The sequence below is a fragment of the Electrona antarctica genome, assembly GCF_951216825.1.
Source record: "Electrona antarctica genome assembly, chromosome: 13".
Lineage (NCBI taxonomy): Eukaryota > Metazoa > Chordata > Actinopteri > Myctophiformes > Myctophidae > Electrona > Electrona antarctica.
In genome coordinates, this window is record NC_136794.1 from 7,353,231 (window position 1) to 7,368,536 (window position 15,306).

A 15,306-nucleotide genomic window follows, 5' to 3' on the forward strand; every position below is an offset into this window, starting at 1 on the left:
TAACAGTCATTTTACACTTGGTTGCATCGCAGCAAGTGTAAAATCAGTCATTACGACGGCATCAAGGCCCGCCAAAATACATTTTAGTCGACAAAATCAACTGTAGATTTAGTCGACTAAAATCTTATGATATTTATAGTCGACTAAAACTAGACTAAGACTAAAACATTCCAGGTGACTAAAATGTGACTAAAACTAAATGAAAACTATTGAAGAGACTATGACTAAAACTAAAATAGAAATTTGCTCCCAAAAACAACACTGAAGGGAATCCCTAGTTTTTCCGACCGTGAATCTATACCCGTGCGTCGCCAGGATCAATTGTGCACATCAATAATAATAACACAATGTTTCCAGCTATTATAGCAATAATTGCTATTGGAATTTAGAGCTTTAACTTTACACAATTGTATCACTTACATCCCCTTCAACTTATTTTATTGAAGTTTGTGTGCATGCACGTCGCATGACGTTTAGAGTCATTTTGATCTGGTGTTTAATTTCGTTTTATTAATCTATAATAATTTGAGTCTGGCTTATTAGCCAGGCTAAGATAAATAGGCCTTGTCATTACATATCCTTATATAATAATGCAATCGAATCGCTCTCTTCTTCTTCTTCGTAGGTATATGGTACAGGATCACAGACGAGAGCATTTCAGTATGTAAGGTAGGTCCCATTATTTTATCCACACAAAATACTTTTTGGGTGTAAATGTAACTCTTAAGGCGTTACACCCAATTGTGTAACCTTCTGTAACAGTTACGCTTGTGATTCGATGCGATCAACTCGGGACTCGCTGCCTTCCACTCCCTCCTGTGTAGCATCAGGTTCTTGAGACGGTGTTGTTGGCTCCGCTATAGTGCATCTACGTAGGTGGTGTGCCTCTTTCCTTGCCTGGCTGTTATACCCTGGGTTGGCTCTTACAGTTGTCAATTTGCTTGCCACCAGTTTCCAGGTGCCTGATGTAGTGCCCAGCCAGCCTTATCCTTATCTCTCTGTCAGTGACCCGTGGTAGGTTTTCTAATGTGGTCTGTCCATGTGACACCTAGGGCTCCATTTTCGTCACCGCTAAACCCCTTATCCCTAAACTTCTTCGCCTTTTTTTTTTCTTTTTTTATTATAACTATTTTGAAAAACATTTTCGAATAGTTAAAATGGCCAGTCTACAAGCTCACAACGTGTCAATGTAGATTGGCTATTTGAACTATTCAAAAATGTTTTTCAAAATAGTAAAAAAAAAGGCAAAGACGTTTAGGGATAAGGGGGTTAGCGCCGCGGTGACGAAAATGGAGCCCCTAGTGCCATTCGTAGCATTCATTGTGTAGAGACTACATCCAGGGCCCTTTCCTGTTAGCCGTGGCTCGGCCCCATACGGCTGTATACTGACTTCACTGTAGGTATGAACAGCCGCCTCTCGAGGTCTTCTCCCATGTCAGATTTCCACACATTCCAGGGAATTCCAAGCAAGTGCCCTCCGGGAACCTTCAGATCCTGTTTTGTCGAAGCAGTCTTGAGTCCAGTTGTGCATAATTGGTGGTGGCGATAATGGAAAAATGTTTTCTATGAGAGGAATTCAGCATTCTTGAACCCGGGCAGTTGACCCAACATTAATGTAAATCCTTTCTATTTTCCAACATTGGCATTGCTTATTCACATAATTATGCTATGGGTGACAGGTCACATAGATGCCAATGCTGAGCAAGAGTTATAGCAGCAATCAACCTGCTCCTCTGTAGGCGGTGGTATCTAATGCCAAGAAGAGTTGGATAGAGCTCGCTGAAAACGAAAATGAAAATCTTAACGAAACAACATAAAAAAATATATATATATTTTTTTATAATCGACAAAATCAATGTGTCTTGACTAACCACTTAAACCCTATTTTATACTTGTGCATCCCTAGACAGAGGTAGGGCATACTTAGCTGTTAATTATCATTATTATAACATAAGCTGTAATAACGTCATCACTCATCAAGCAGGCACCTTAATGCACGTTTTTTTCTACGTGTGTGTGTGCGTGTGCGTGTGTGTGTGTGTGTGTGCGCGTGCGTGCCAAAACATTGCAAGGGAACACACATCCGCATAGATGGTTTTGACAGCATGTCTCTCCCCCCGGACGCAGACTCGCATACGCAGGGACAGATCCTCCTTTTGGCGTTTGATGGGATTATCAGTGCTTTTCTAGTAATTGAGTTCTATTCAAAAAGGCAGGGAGGCGGTGTTGATTTGAAAATTAGAAGTCTTTGCATGCAAACCCTGCCACTATGTGTGGCAGGTTCATGGGGTTTAATAACAGTTGGTGTTGGCAATGGATGGAGCGTGAATGGTGATGTGGCGTGTTTTCAGATGCATGTTTGAATTTGCATTGACCGAAAGGAGTTTCCATTTTGTGTGTGTGTGTGTGTGTGTGTGTGTGTGTATGGATGGATACGAAAAAAGAGCACTCGCTGGCTTGTGTGTTGACTGTAATCTTCATCTATCACTCTGTCAACTGGCAGCTTCCAGGGCACAAACTGCTCTCCTCAAAGTTGCTCTTTGGAGAGGAGAGATTTACAGACTGAAGTCCTCATTTGAAGCTCCCCTATCTCGTCAAAGCAAAACATTTCAACTGGAGGCCTGTATAATTTCATTTAGTGCCGCGTAAACAACCCGAAGGCCCAGGCCCTTCATAACCTCTCCTCAAAACTTGAACTTGACTTAAAATGACCTGGCTAACTTCACTTGATGATTTCCTGTATTTCTGAGTTCGCAAAATTCACTCAAAGCCTTTTTGGACCATACCGATCGCGTGAATTCACATTATCATACGTTTCCTGAAGACCGGGTCTGGCCCCCAGCGCTGGGTGGGCATTTTGCAGAAACCAAAAAAAAAAGTGGAAGAGAACTAATTCACGCGACCCGAATGGTTTACCAGGGTAGTTGCCTTCACCTCTCTGCCACGATTTAACCACTTTGATACTCTATTCTCAGTAAAACGGGCTTGAGTTACAACTCTACTTGGACCGCACATTTCCCATACAATTTTCTCTGACATCATGACTTTAGTTTTCTGATATATCAGTTTGCTTTCTGAAAGTAATCGTTTTTCTCCCTGTGAGCCTAATTTACGCCTTGTTGTACTGTACTGTATGACGTTAAATTCGACTCCTCTCATGGAGGCAATGGAGAGGAAGATGAAAGAGTGGATGGCTAGATTGGCCTCGATAGTTGATTTCTGAAAGGGCCCCTGAGGCAGATGGATGGTTGCCATGTTGGGGGAATTGTCTGTGAACTGGTCAAGGCCAATCAGTGCATTGATGTGAGATAAAAGGCCTCTTAAATGATAAATGATAAATGGTCCTCTTCTGGGGATCTGTCCAAACCAATACGGCAATCGTGGTTTGAGTCCATCAAACCATCTTATTTAACCCCTCCTCCCTGTCATTGTCTCCACCAGGCCGAAGGCATGGGGACAGAGTATGTTTTGCACTCCGTCCGTGTGTGTGTGTGTCCTTCCGTCCGTCCGTCCGTCCGTCCTTCCGTCCGTCCGTTATCAGCTATTCTCCGGCACCGTTGGCCCGATCCATGCCAAACTTTGCACACACACTCCCTGGATGCCAACGACGAACCTCTGCCCCAAATATTCCTCAACGGCCTGTTATAGCGCCACCATGAGGCCGATTTAGGCAAAACACATTTCTGTAGATAACTCGTACACATTTTATCCATACATCACACAATTCGGTATACACTATCTCCATAGTCATGTGATCAACACATATCTGCACAATTTCCCATCTTCCATCCTGATTGGCTAAGATTGGCTTCCAAAGCTCACATGATTGGTCCGTTTCGAACAAAATGCCGCAAATCACAAACACAGTGTCCAATTTCCATGAAATTATACACGCACATTTCCACTAGGCCGAGGACGACATGCCTCTATTTTTTTCACAAATCAGCCTCACGGTGGCGCTATAACAGGCCAATTCCTGTTTTTACCTGTAACTGCATCGACAACTTATGTATGTGCACTCCCTAGAGGCCATGGAAAAACATTTTCCCTACATCCCTCCACATTTGCCGGTTATAGCGCCACCATGAGGCCGATTTCTGCAAAACACATTGTTTATGTTAGTCACGCAAATCGGTACACATGATCTCTGTAGTCATGTGATCAAGACGAGCCTGTTGGATTTCTCAGATTCTACACTGATTGGCTAACATTGCCTTCCAAAGTTTTCAGGAGTGGCCCGTTTTGTTCAAAATGCTGCACATGTCCTGCTCATCCAGAATTCTATCCTCAGAGATGCTATGAGTGATCTGCCTCTGCATTTCCTCAACAAAAGAACATTGTTGCAAAAAACAAACAAACACACTAACATGTTTATATTACTCCTAAACATTTTGCCAAACATCTCACACAGTCCTATCCTCCTGGTGGAGACCTGTGCCCGGAAGGGCACTTTTTCTAGTCTGCTTTTACATTACACCCCGCCTGACGCCCCCGCCTGACGCCTAACGGGGTACAAAATTAGAACATGGCAACTTGTTCATGCAAATTCAACATAAGATTCCATGTTTAACGTCCGTTCTGGCTCCACCCGCTTTCCCCCGTTTTTTTCCTTTTCCAAGTCTTTTCTAAGTCCCTTTTTAGGTTTGGAGAATTGCTGTGAGGAGCAAACGCCCCATGTATATCCCCCCCCCCCAAACCCCACCATGTTGACTTATTGTATCAACCATAGACAAAGGTAGAGGTCATGCAGTGAGTGGCTGCTGTGGTTTTTATCGCTGGAAAACAGAGTGTTTGCCTCCGCTGTGTTCCTCCCCAAAGCCCCCTTTTGTTATCCCATTTTGGGCGGGAACCCCCTTTTTGGTGTTTCAAACATTGTGTTTCTAATTTAGCTATTGGAAAAATAGCAGATCTACAAGCTCGTAGCGCGCCACCGAGTGGCGCGCTACGAGCTTGTAGGTCTGCTATTTTTGAAAAATCGTGAAAATGTGGCGCTAAATTTGGAATATATATATTTTTTAACTCAAATCTTTGCTTCTGGGGGGGGGGGGGTCCCTGGAACAACATATTTTTAGATGGGGTTCAGCGGCCTCTTGCATAACATTTTTGGGTTCCTTGCCATGAAATATTGAGCACCACTGATACAGAAACAAACAGTATTTCAGAAAACTGTCATGATTTATTTTATTTTCGACGCTGGGTCTAAATGGGTTATGTAGAGCTGCTGTGGCCATCGGCATCCTCTGTGCTCACAACAACGAGCGCGTCTGTGCGGTTATAAGATCTACGCAGCCTGGGGCGGGGGGGAAATATGGCTGTATAGATACTTTAAACGTGCTTTTAACTGCATTTATTTCAAAACTATGCCACACATGCATAGTACTAGCCAATCAGATTGCATTGTATTTTCTCTCTCTCTCTCTCTCTCTCTCTCTCTCTCTCTCTCTCTCTCTCTCTCAAATTGTCTATACAAGCAACTCAATAAAAAGTGGGGGGTTCAAAAAGCGTTTGTGTATGTGCGTTCATGTGCTGCACGCACGCACACACACACACACACACACACACACACAGTACTCTAATATGGCTAATTCAATGTATAACTTTCCAAACGGCCATCGGTGTCCACTGATCTCTTGGGACTATATGCTAGTAGCTGTGTATAGGCTCAGCTAAAAGGCTCCCTGCTGTGTCGTGGCATCCGCTGGGTTTGGACGGAGCACTGAACCCAGGCAGGCAGGCTGGCCCCCGCAGCTCTCTGACCCCCCTGGAGCCACAAAGGGTAAGAAGCTTAGAATAGACTTGATCTGGATCCCACCAGCACACCGTGGACCCAGATTAGGCTCACTCAGCAGCCCAAGCAGCCTATGGGGCATTATGGGGCCAGATTAGCATTTTGGGACCGTAGCCAGCTTCATTCATTATTTATCCCATTCTGGGCGGGAACCCCTTTTGGTGTTAGCATTATGTTATACTTTAGCTATTGAAAAATATATTTTTTGAAAAATCGGAAGAACGACTGACATAGAAACATAGCTTTTTCAGAAAACTGTCAGGATGTAGAAGACGTTTTTTAGAATCTGATCTCAGGTCAAAATGGGTTATTTGTCATTGGGGTTTTACTCCGGCAGTACCTGATGTTGTGAACCATAAGAGAGAGGAGAGATGGATGTGACCACTTCATGGCACATTTAATTAGAATTCGTGACATGTTTGCGTGATCAGATTAGGTTGTAAAGTGTACTTAAAGTCCATGCGAGTCCTCAAAACCCCAACAAAATGAAAAAGAAAAAAAACGGTATGGTTTGGAAAATGGTTGGCAGAAATGTATTGATTTGTATTCAATGACCACCAGTATGGTCCTGCAGATATGATGGGAAAATGATAGAAAATGCAATGATTCCAGCTCAGTGCTTTTCCTCGGGCAGCACGAATTCATGACTGACTGGTCCAGAGAGACGGAGGAAGTGTGTGTGTGTGTGTGTGTGTGTGTGTGTGTGTGTGTGTGTGTGTGTGTGTGTGTGTGTGTGTGTGTGTGTGTGTGTGTGTGTGTGTGTGTGTGTGTGTGTGTGTGTGTGTGTGTGTGTGTGTGTGTGTGTGTGTGTGTGTGTGTGTGTGTGTGATATTTATTAACAGTTTGCAGAATTACAGTACATTTCAAGCACAAACTCAATACAAAGGCTGTTAACTGTGAGTGGACGACCCAATTAAGCATTACACTTGTTTACAATAGGGTCCACCATGTTCAATTCATCAAAACATTTAGAGACGTACAAATAGACACTTCTATATAGACAAAGAACAGAACAGGAATTCATCATAATGGAGGTAAAAAGGGAAAAGAAACATATACAGGAGGGAAAAAGGGGGGGGGGGGGGGGCGGTGGGTGTGTGTGTGTGTGTGTGTGTGTGTACACAACTACCTCTGTGTGCGTGTTTGCAGGATGTGTAATGTAAAATTGACCTACATTATACTGTATGTCTATGTTGATAATACGTTTTTGATGAACAGAGACACTGTTTACTTTTCTCTCCTTTATTTTTTATTCAGACAGCCAGCAATGGGTAAAACTCCCCCCAAAATAATGTAGTCTCTGACACATCTAGGGGGAAGACAATTGTTGCCGTGCATTCAAAGATCTGCAAAAATCTGCATTCAAAGATTTTCCTAGAAGCTTTGTCATTGGTGGATTTGCCTGTCTACTTCCTGATTGGTTAGTAATTTCTGCAGGGTTTTAATGTAGACCAATGACAAAGCTTCTAGGAAAATCTTTGAATGCAGATTGTGGCCCCTAGATGTGTCACAGAGACTACATTTTTTGGGGGAGCGTATTACTCATTGCTGGCTGTCTGAATACCAAAAAAAGGGAAGTTCATTAAAATGTTGACATTATTGCTTATAGCTACTTTAAGAGATGACATACATACAGTATGTACGTACAGTATGTATTTTGAAGTGCATTTGCAGTGCCTTCAGGGCCTTTCCAAGCAGGGCTCCCAGGCTCTGGAACAGCCTGCCATCTGACTTGAGGTCTATTAGCTCCTTGGCTAAAAAAAAAAAAAAAAAAAAATGTAACACTGTTGTTTTTATGTTAAAGGGGAATTCCACTCATTTTCAACATTTTACTATGTCATTAATATACCTTAGAGCTGTTGTGTGGAAATAATAAAAAGGTCCCCCGTGTTTCCTAGAACTAGAGGTCTGAAAAGAATCATTAACATTGTGAAACACATCTTGATGATGTCATCAAGATGTGTTTCACCATGTTAATGATTCTTTTCATAATTACAGTTCTAGGAAACACATAACGGGGGGGACTTTTTATTATTTCCACACAACAGCTCTAAGGTATATTAATGACATAGTAAAATGTTGAAAATGGGTGGTTTTCCCCTTTAAGCACTTTGTGACACTGTCAAAAAAGGTGCTATATAAATAAAGGTTATTATTATTATTATATTATTATAAATCTTAGTCATGATACTAGATGAGTGACGTGATGCTGTGGGTTGAGAAAGTGATTTAAGTAATGGTCATGACTCATACTGCTGCTTTTTCCTTTCTCAGCCTGTCCAAGGACACATTTGCAGCAATGCTCTCATTGACATACAATACGCATACATACGCACATACGCACACAGTAGCTAGATAAGTACACGTGTTTGCAAACATAGACAGACCCACTAGTGTGTTTTGTTTTGTTTTTCTTTTTTTAAAAGACCGACATAATGGGTCAGATGGCTTCTGAAAGGGCATTGATATCGCGGAGGGCCTCACGGCAACAATAAGTCTTCCCTGAAATCATTAGTCTCTTCTCATACAGCCCAGGGGAATTCTCTCTTGAAGATGTTGTTGTTGCGTTTCACTCGTGTTTTCCCCCCACAGGGTGACAAAACGGCATTGAGACTGTAGGGTCACTGTATACACAGGCTGAAAAGGTTGCCATTAGCATAGTGTTCACATGTTGTTCTTATGCGGTACATACACGATTACACGTGCAACAAATGCAGCTGTTAAAAGGTGTCACTTATACAACCATACGATATGATTTATTCAGACAGCCAGCAATGGGTAAAACTCCCCCGAAAAGAATGTAGTCTCTGACACATCTAGGGGGAAGACAATTGTTGCCGTGCATTCAAAGATCTGCAAAAATCTGCATTCAAAGATTTTCCTGGAAGCTTTGTCATTGGTCGATTTGCCTGTCTACTTCCTGATTCGATCGACGGCATGAACAGATTTTGCAACTGAAAAAAACCTTGTCGATTTTCAGTCAGTCATGTGGCAAAGTATAAAATAGTGGAGCCAGTATAGAGCTCTTGGGAGACCCCGGTCAACTAAATGATTAATATGTCCTCTTGATGCTTCCCCGGCTGCTCTCTGCATGTCGAACACATACTGTACCTACACTCATTCAATGCCTGAGTAAATCATTATTTAACCCATTTAGGCCTGACCTCGAAATTTAAAAAAAAAATAGCAGACCTACAAGCTCGTAGCGCGCCACTCGGTGGCGCGCTATGAGCTTGTAGATCTGCTATTTTTCAATAGCTAAATTATAACAATGTTTGAAACACCAAAAGGGGTTCCCGCCCAAAATGGGTTAATTCACCCAGCACCAGTGATTTTCTATGTCCACTAAAATTGATCCCCTGATCCCGTTGATAATTACAGTGCCTTGGCCCTTCACTGGCACTGTAAAAAGACTCAAACGGCCGGGCCAATCCTTTGTAATTCTCTGTTGAAAATCCCATAATAATGGCGGATCTGGAAGAGCAGCTGCCCAGGAGAGCAGCAAAACCCATCTAGAAAAAAAAAGGTCTAGAATGGGAGTGGATTTTTAGCGATCATGTGATTTCCTGGTTCCATATTATGGCTGAAGGTTAAACAGTGACTCGTAGGTTAGCGAAGAGCGCCATCTAGTGTAAAACCATGGAAAACAAAATGACATATTTTTTAGTCATTGGCACCGTGGACCTCCAGAGCTTTATGACGTAATCTTTCGTCAGTGGCAGTCAATTAGTTCAGCTCTACAGACAATAAACATCACATAATGTCCCTCTTTTCTCCCCCTGTCTGTTCTGTTCCACTGCAGTGATCTGGTGAACGGCCTGGTGTTGTTGATGAACAGTAACATCAGCAGCCCCGTCAACCTGGTGAGCACATTCTTCAGCATGTGGGTCCTTCGATAACGGTGCTTCTCAAACGTCTTCATTTCAAGGGGCCCCGATCAAGGGTGTCACAGGGTATCTGAAGGTGGGGGGGATGAGCGTGGGGAGGGGACGATGCCCATGCGCCGAATTTGGCTTAAAAAAAAAAAGTAGCCTATTCCCGGCCAAAATTCCCAGGTATGCATGCTTTGGCTAGGCAAAAATGGCAAAAAAAAGTTGCCGTTCAATCAATCTTAAATGGCCAATAGGCTTTCATATAGGGGAAACAGAGTTGTTGCTGACGTCCAAGTGGTGGGAAAAAAAAGTCGGATGGTCAAAATTGGGGGGAATGAACTCGGCTATCTGTGATAGTGGGGGTGTCCCGGCGTACTCTCAGTGAATGGTGGTGACGCGCCTGGGCCCGATTCACTCATCTGTTTGCATCCATATTTTGGGTGTAAAGGAATTTTCCAAACTTCCCCACATTAGTAGCCTAGAATAAGGCATACTAATGACATACAGCAAGCTTTAGTCCCATCATGCATCCGAGCAGACTTGAGAAAGAGCGTCCCTCCGCAAAATTCAGACAAAAAAAGGTTACTGAATCAGACTACTAAATTTGGAAAATTCCACCCAAATAATGGGTGTAAATGAATTCATTAGGCCACACCACCCCATAACTCCCAAGAGTGTACAAAATAGAACAAAACATATACCATTGTGTTCCATTTGTTCACTCTGAGTTACAGACCTGTAAGGGTCTATTTGTTTTTGAGCACAGCTCTATTGCACAGTTCTATGCACAGCTTTGGGTGTCTGTGTTTGTAATGATTTGATTGGCTGAGCGCGGAATGTGATGTATGCTAATGTATTTTATGATGATAAGAGCGCCCCTCACTTCACACAAGTGTGATTTTTCTGTACTGGTTAATCCTGGGCAGGCCAGCATGCTCCTATCTGTACCTTACCCGTTTGCTGTTGTTCAGATCCGGGCTCTATTTTCTGTTCACAGGGGAATCCAGAAGAACACACCATATTGGAGTTTGCCCAACTCATCAAAAGTCTTGTCGGTAAGCGTCAAAGAGTATCTTCCCTCTCCAAACCCCCCCCCCCCCCCCCCCAAGCTCCACTCATTCCTGGCTTTTCCTATTATTCCAGACACCTATTTTATCGGTTAATGTCCATCTGCCGATATCTTTTCTTGAGTGGTGCAAACCACTCCAACAACTGGCTTTGTTAGTACCCGTGTGTGTTTGTGCCTGTACGGGTGAGCATGGTTGCTATGGTTAGTATGTGACGTCACTGACATCACCGACATCACGTCAGAGTGATCTCAAAAAGGCTTATAATCACCAATAAATGTATAGTTGCACCACTCAGTTAACACGGGTGTGATTTCTTTTCCTATGCTGCTGAAAGTTGGGGTACCATTAAAGGACCACTTCATCACTTTTCAACCTATCTTCATATAATTGGTCCTCACTATGTTCATGATATACTGTAATGCCACTTTCTTTTCCCCTACTTGGTCTGTGTCATGGTAGGGCTGTGGGCAGTTCAGAAAACTGTCACCAGTGACATCAACGATGGGGAATCCAAGCTAATACAAACTACAGGCTTTCTATTCCTGAAAAGTAAGTTCGATAATGGAAGCCATCGTTCTCACGATAATAAAAATCTATATATTTTTAAAATCTTGTTTAAAAAAAAATCTGCCTAACGTTGATGTTACTGGTGGACACGTTTCTGAACTGCCCACAGCCCTCCTAAGAGACAGACTGAGTAGGAAAAAAGTGTGGTATTTTTAACATGAACATTAGTGAGGACCAATTCAATGAAGATGGGTTGAAAAGTGGCGAAGTGGTCCTTTAACAACCATATAAGGCACATTTTTCAAATTTTCATTATGCTTTCACCCATTTAGACCTGACACCAGATTCTACAAAACCTTCTAAATCATGACAGTTTTCAGAAAAAACATATGATTAAATGTCAGTGGTTCTCAAAGTTATTCATCTCAGGGACCCCAAAAAACTATATGTAATTGGCCCCCCGACCCCCATCCGAAAATATGTTGTTCCAGGAAGCCCCCCCCCCCCCCCCCCCCCTAGAAGCAAATATTTGAGTTAAAACGTTTGCTCTGAAAGAATATATATATATTCAAAGATTTGCGGCACATTTTCAATTTTCACGATTTTTCAAAAATCGCTATGAACTTGTAGATCATGTGACATATCAAACTAGGGGGTTTTCGTGATTCTGAATCCATTGCACGAAAAACTGATTGGTGGTTCTCAAACTCATTTGAGAAGCACAGACATCTGTTTTCCATCTTAGCCTCTTATCTCATTGAACTCTCTAATTCCAGCTACCGGTACTCAGGTTATGGTTATGTTGTGTTATTGATTGAGAAAGGAAGAGCAGTGGCTGCTCTAATCTGTGTTATAAGTTAAGTGCAGTATGTTGTGTGTTGTTACTCACATGCCGTCAAAAGATTATTGATTATCTAAGAGGTATGGGTCTAATTTGTGTTAACAATGGCTCTCTTTTTTCCATCTCTTTATTTTGTGCCTGAATGCAACATATGCACACACACACACACACACACACACACACACACACACACACACACACACACACACACACACACACACACACACACACACACACACACACACACACACACACACACACACACACACACACAGTAAGCCAAAGTCAGATCCAGTTCCTTCCAGAGAACCAAGACGACCCACAAAGGCGACGACCTGACATACGCAAAGCCAAGATGATGCTTGGTTGGGAACCTGTGGTATGTGCACAATAATGACAGTGTTTGGACTCCATGTTTTATTTACGTTGATAATTATGCTAGCCCTGCACTGAATGTTGAATAGATTTAGATAATGCTACAGAGCAGTGGTGGAAAGTAACTAAGTACTTTTACTTAAGTACTGTACTTAAAGGGGCATTCCACTCATTTTCAACATTTTACTATGTCATTAATATACCTTAGAGCTGTTGTGTGGAAATAATAAAAAAGTCCCCCGATTCTGTGTTTCCTAGAACTAGAGGTCTGAAAAAAATCATTAACATGGTGAAATACATCTTGATGATGTCATCAAGATGCGTTTCACCATGTTAATGATTTTTTTCATACTTAACAGTTCTAGGAAACACAGAATGGGGGGACTTTTTTTATTGTTTCCACACAACAGCTCTAAGGTATATTAATGACATAGTAAAATGTTGAAAATGAGTGGAATGCCCCTTTAAGTACAATTTTGAGGTATTTGTACTTTACTTGAGTATTTCCAATTTCCAGTACTTTTACTTTTTAGAGCCAAAATTTGTACTTTTACTCCACTACATTTATTTGACAACGTTACCAGTTACTTTGGAGATTTTAATTTTTATTAGAAAACATACAGTAACCACTTCAACCCTATACATTTCGGCCATTTGAAAATAGCCGATCTACAAGCTCACAATGCGTTGCAATGCAAGCTTGTAGATCTGCTATTTTCAATAGATTTTTGTACCCATTTTGAACTTGTGAAATGGGACATTCTGCGATATGAGTACTTTTACTTTTAGTACTTTAAGTAGATAGTTTTGTACTTTTACACAAGTACATGTTCAATTCCGTACTTTTACTTGTAACGAAGTCGTTCTAAATTGCAGTATTGGTACTTTTACTTAAGTAAAACAATTGAGTACTTTCCCCCCCCACTGCTACAGAGTATAAGTGTTGTGCACTGATCACTGTCTCGCCAATAAGAAGCCTTGTTTGTGTTAACAGGTGCCGCTGGAGGAGGGCTTGAACAAAACCATTCAGTATTTCAGCAGAGAGCTGGAGCACCAGGCCAACAACCAGTACATCCCCAAACCCAAAGCGGCCCGCATGAAGAAAGGACGACCCAGACACAACTGAGGACCGCTAGCGTTGCCACCATTAAAGACTCCAGTGAAGGAATGTAAGGACTCTTGTACTCTTGAAGGGCAATTCTGCTGGAAATGGAAGAAGTGCACTCTGGGAACTGGAGTATTTCAAGACGCCGAGATAAAAGTCTCGAGTCCCTGAGACAGCACCTGCTCAATGGCGTTGCTGTTTTTGCTGGCGTTTTTTCGGTTGTTGTTGTTTTTTTTCCCCACAGGGAGCCAACAGAATAAGGGCTTCCCTCCCCAGGGACATGAAAAGTTGCACGGACGCACCATGTGCCCTCGGGGTCCTGGAACTAAAAACACGAGAGACACCAGGGTAGGGGGACGTTTTGGGTATTCTTTTGTGAATTTACGCTTTTTGCTATTTAAAAATGTCGCATTGGGAAAAAGTGTTAACGCTCGCAGTGTGTGCCAGTGTTTTTTTTGTTTAATTTGGTTTTTAATTATTTCATGCTGTGTTGTGTCTCTGAGGGAGTACCTCACCCACGACTACAGAAGATTTGTTTTTTTTTGTTGCCAGAGGGAAAGTTGTCCCTTCTCTCTTTGAGGTGCAACAAACACTAGTGTCTTGCAGCAATGCTGCAGGATTGGACAACTTGTGTGACACCTCCAAGCACCTGCAGAGGAAGACTGTTGATGGATCATTTGCATTTGTTTGAAGAAATCACCAATCCCATGGTCGTGTGTGTGAAAGATAAAATGTCAAAACCGTGAATCTTATAATCAGTTTCAGGTGCAAATGCTATTTTAATTAAAAAAAAATCCCAATATATACAGTATATATAGATTTTATAGCTTGTTTGCTTTCTCCATTGTTGTGCTTTTCTGAGTTGTGTGCAGTGGTTGTTTTTGGCAGCAAATTTAGATTTTAGTTTTAGTCATAGTCTTTTGAGTAGCTTTCATTTAGTTTTAGTCACATTTTAGTCACCTGGAATGTTTTGTGTTAGTCTAGTTTTAGTCGACTAAATATAAGATTTTAGTCGACTAAATCTACAGTTGATTTAGTCGAACAAAATGTATTTTGGCGGGCCCTGATGCCGTCGTAATGACTGTTTTTTTCACTTGCTGAAAATAGACAAGCTTGTAGATCGGCTATTTTCAGCATGCAACCAAGTGTAAAATGACTTATAATGGATGTCTTATCCACCATAGTCCCTTCCTAACATTTTAGTCTAGGTTTTATTTGTTGACAAAATTGTCGGTATATTTAGTCTTGGTTTTAGTCATCATAGCTTAGTTTTCATTTAGTTTCCATCTAGTTTTCGTCAGTGAAAAAAGGTAGTCGACGAAAACAACACCGGTTGTGTGTGTACATCTGTGTGCGTGCGCACACAGATGTACCCTCCACAGGCTTGACCTGCTGAATCCCATTCCCAGGTGTCATCGTTAAGCTTATCTGTTCGTGAGGTGCAGTGGAATGAGTCGTGGAGCCCTACGTCGTTTTATTTACAAGAATCCTTTGTTGAAAAACTCGGCAAACACAGGAATTTGAACATGCTTACATAATACATACTGTACACACGGGCACTGATTTAGAGTTATTCATAGAGTCGAGAGACAACGGTGTTCGTTATGGCACAACATTGGCATTTTAATTTGTTCTCTTCGATTTACATGTTTGTGGGAAAGAATGGAATGATGTACACTAGTATGCTATAGTAGAGATATATAAATGTCACTGACTAACATTGGTACTGCTCACTCAAAGTAACAGGG

General features: G+C 41.9%; 1 protein-coding gene across 3 annotated transcripts in view; it reads left to right on the top strand.

The window, feature by feature from the left end:
- Positions 1-14,371, top strand: part of uxs1 (UDP-glucuronate decarboxylase 1) — a 57,193-nt gene extending 42,822 nt beyond the window's left edge. Inside the window, exons 11-16 of one of the 3 annotated variants that reach the window (XM_079519271.1) lie at positions 626-669; positions 9,591-9,651; positions 10,658-10,721; positions 11,202-11,279; positions 12,354-12,457; positions 13,448-14,371. In XM_079519271.1, the coding sequence (XP_079375397.1) occupies positions 626-669; positions 9,591-9,651; positions 10,658-10,721; positions 11,202-11,279; positions 12,354-12,457; positions 13,448-13,579 (483 nt within the window). In that variant the 3' untranslated portion in view covers positions 13,580-14,371. Of the gene's footprint in view, positions 1-625; positions 670-9,590; positions 9,652-10,657; positions 10,722-11,189; positions 11,280-12,353; positions 12,458-13,447 lie in introns of all 3 variants that reach the window. The other 2 variants (XM_079519270.1, XM_079519272.1) reach the window with 2 other exon arrangements.
- Positions 14,372-15,306: the final 935 nt, after the last annotated feature.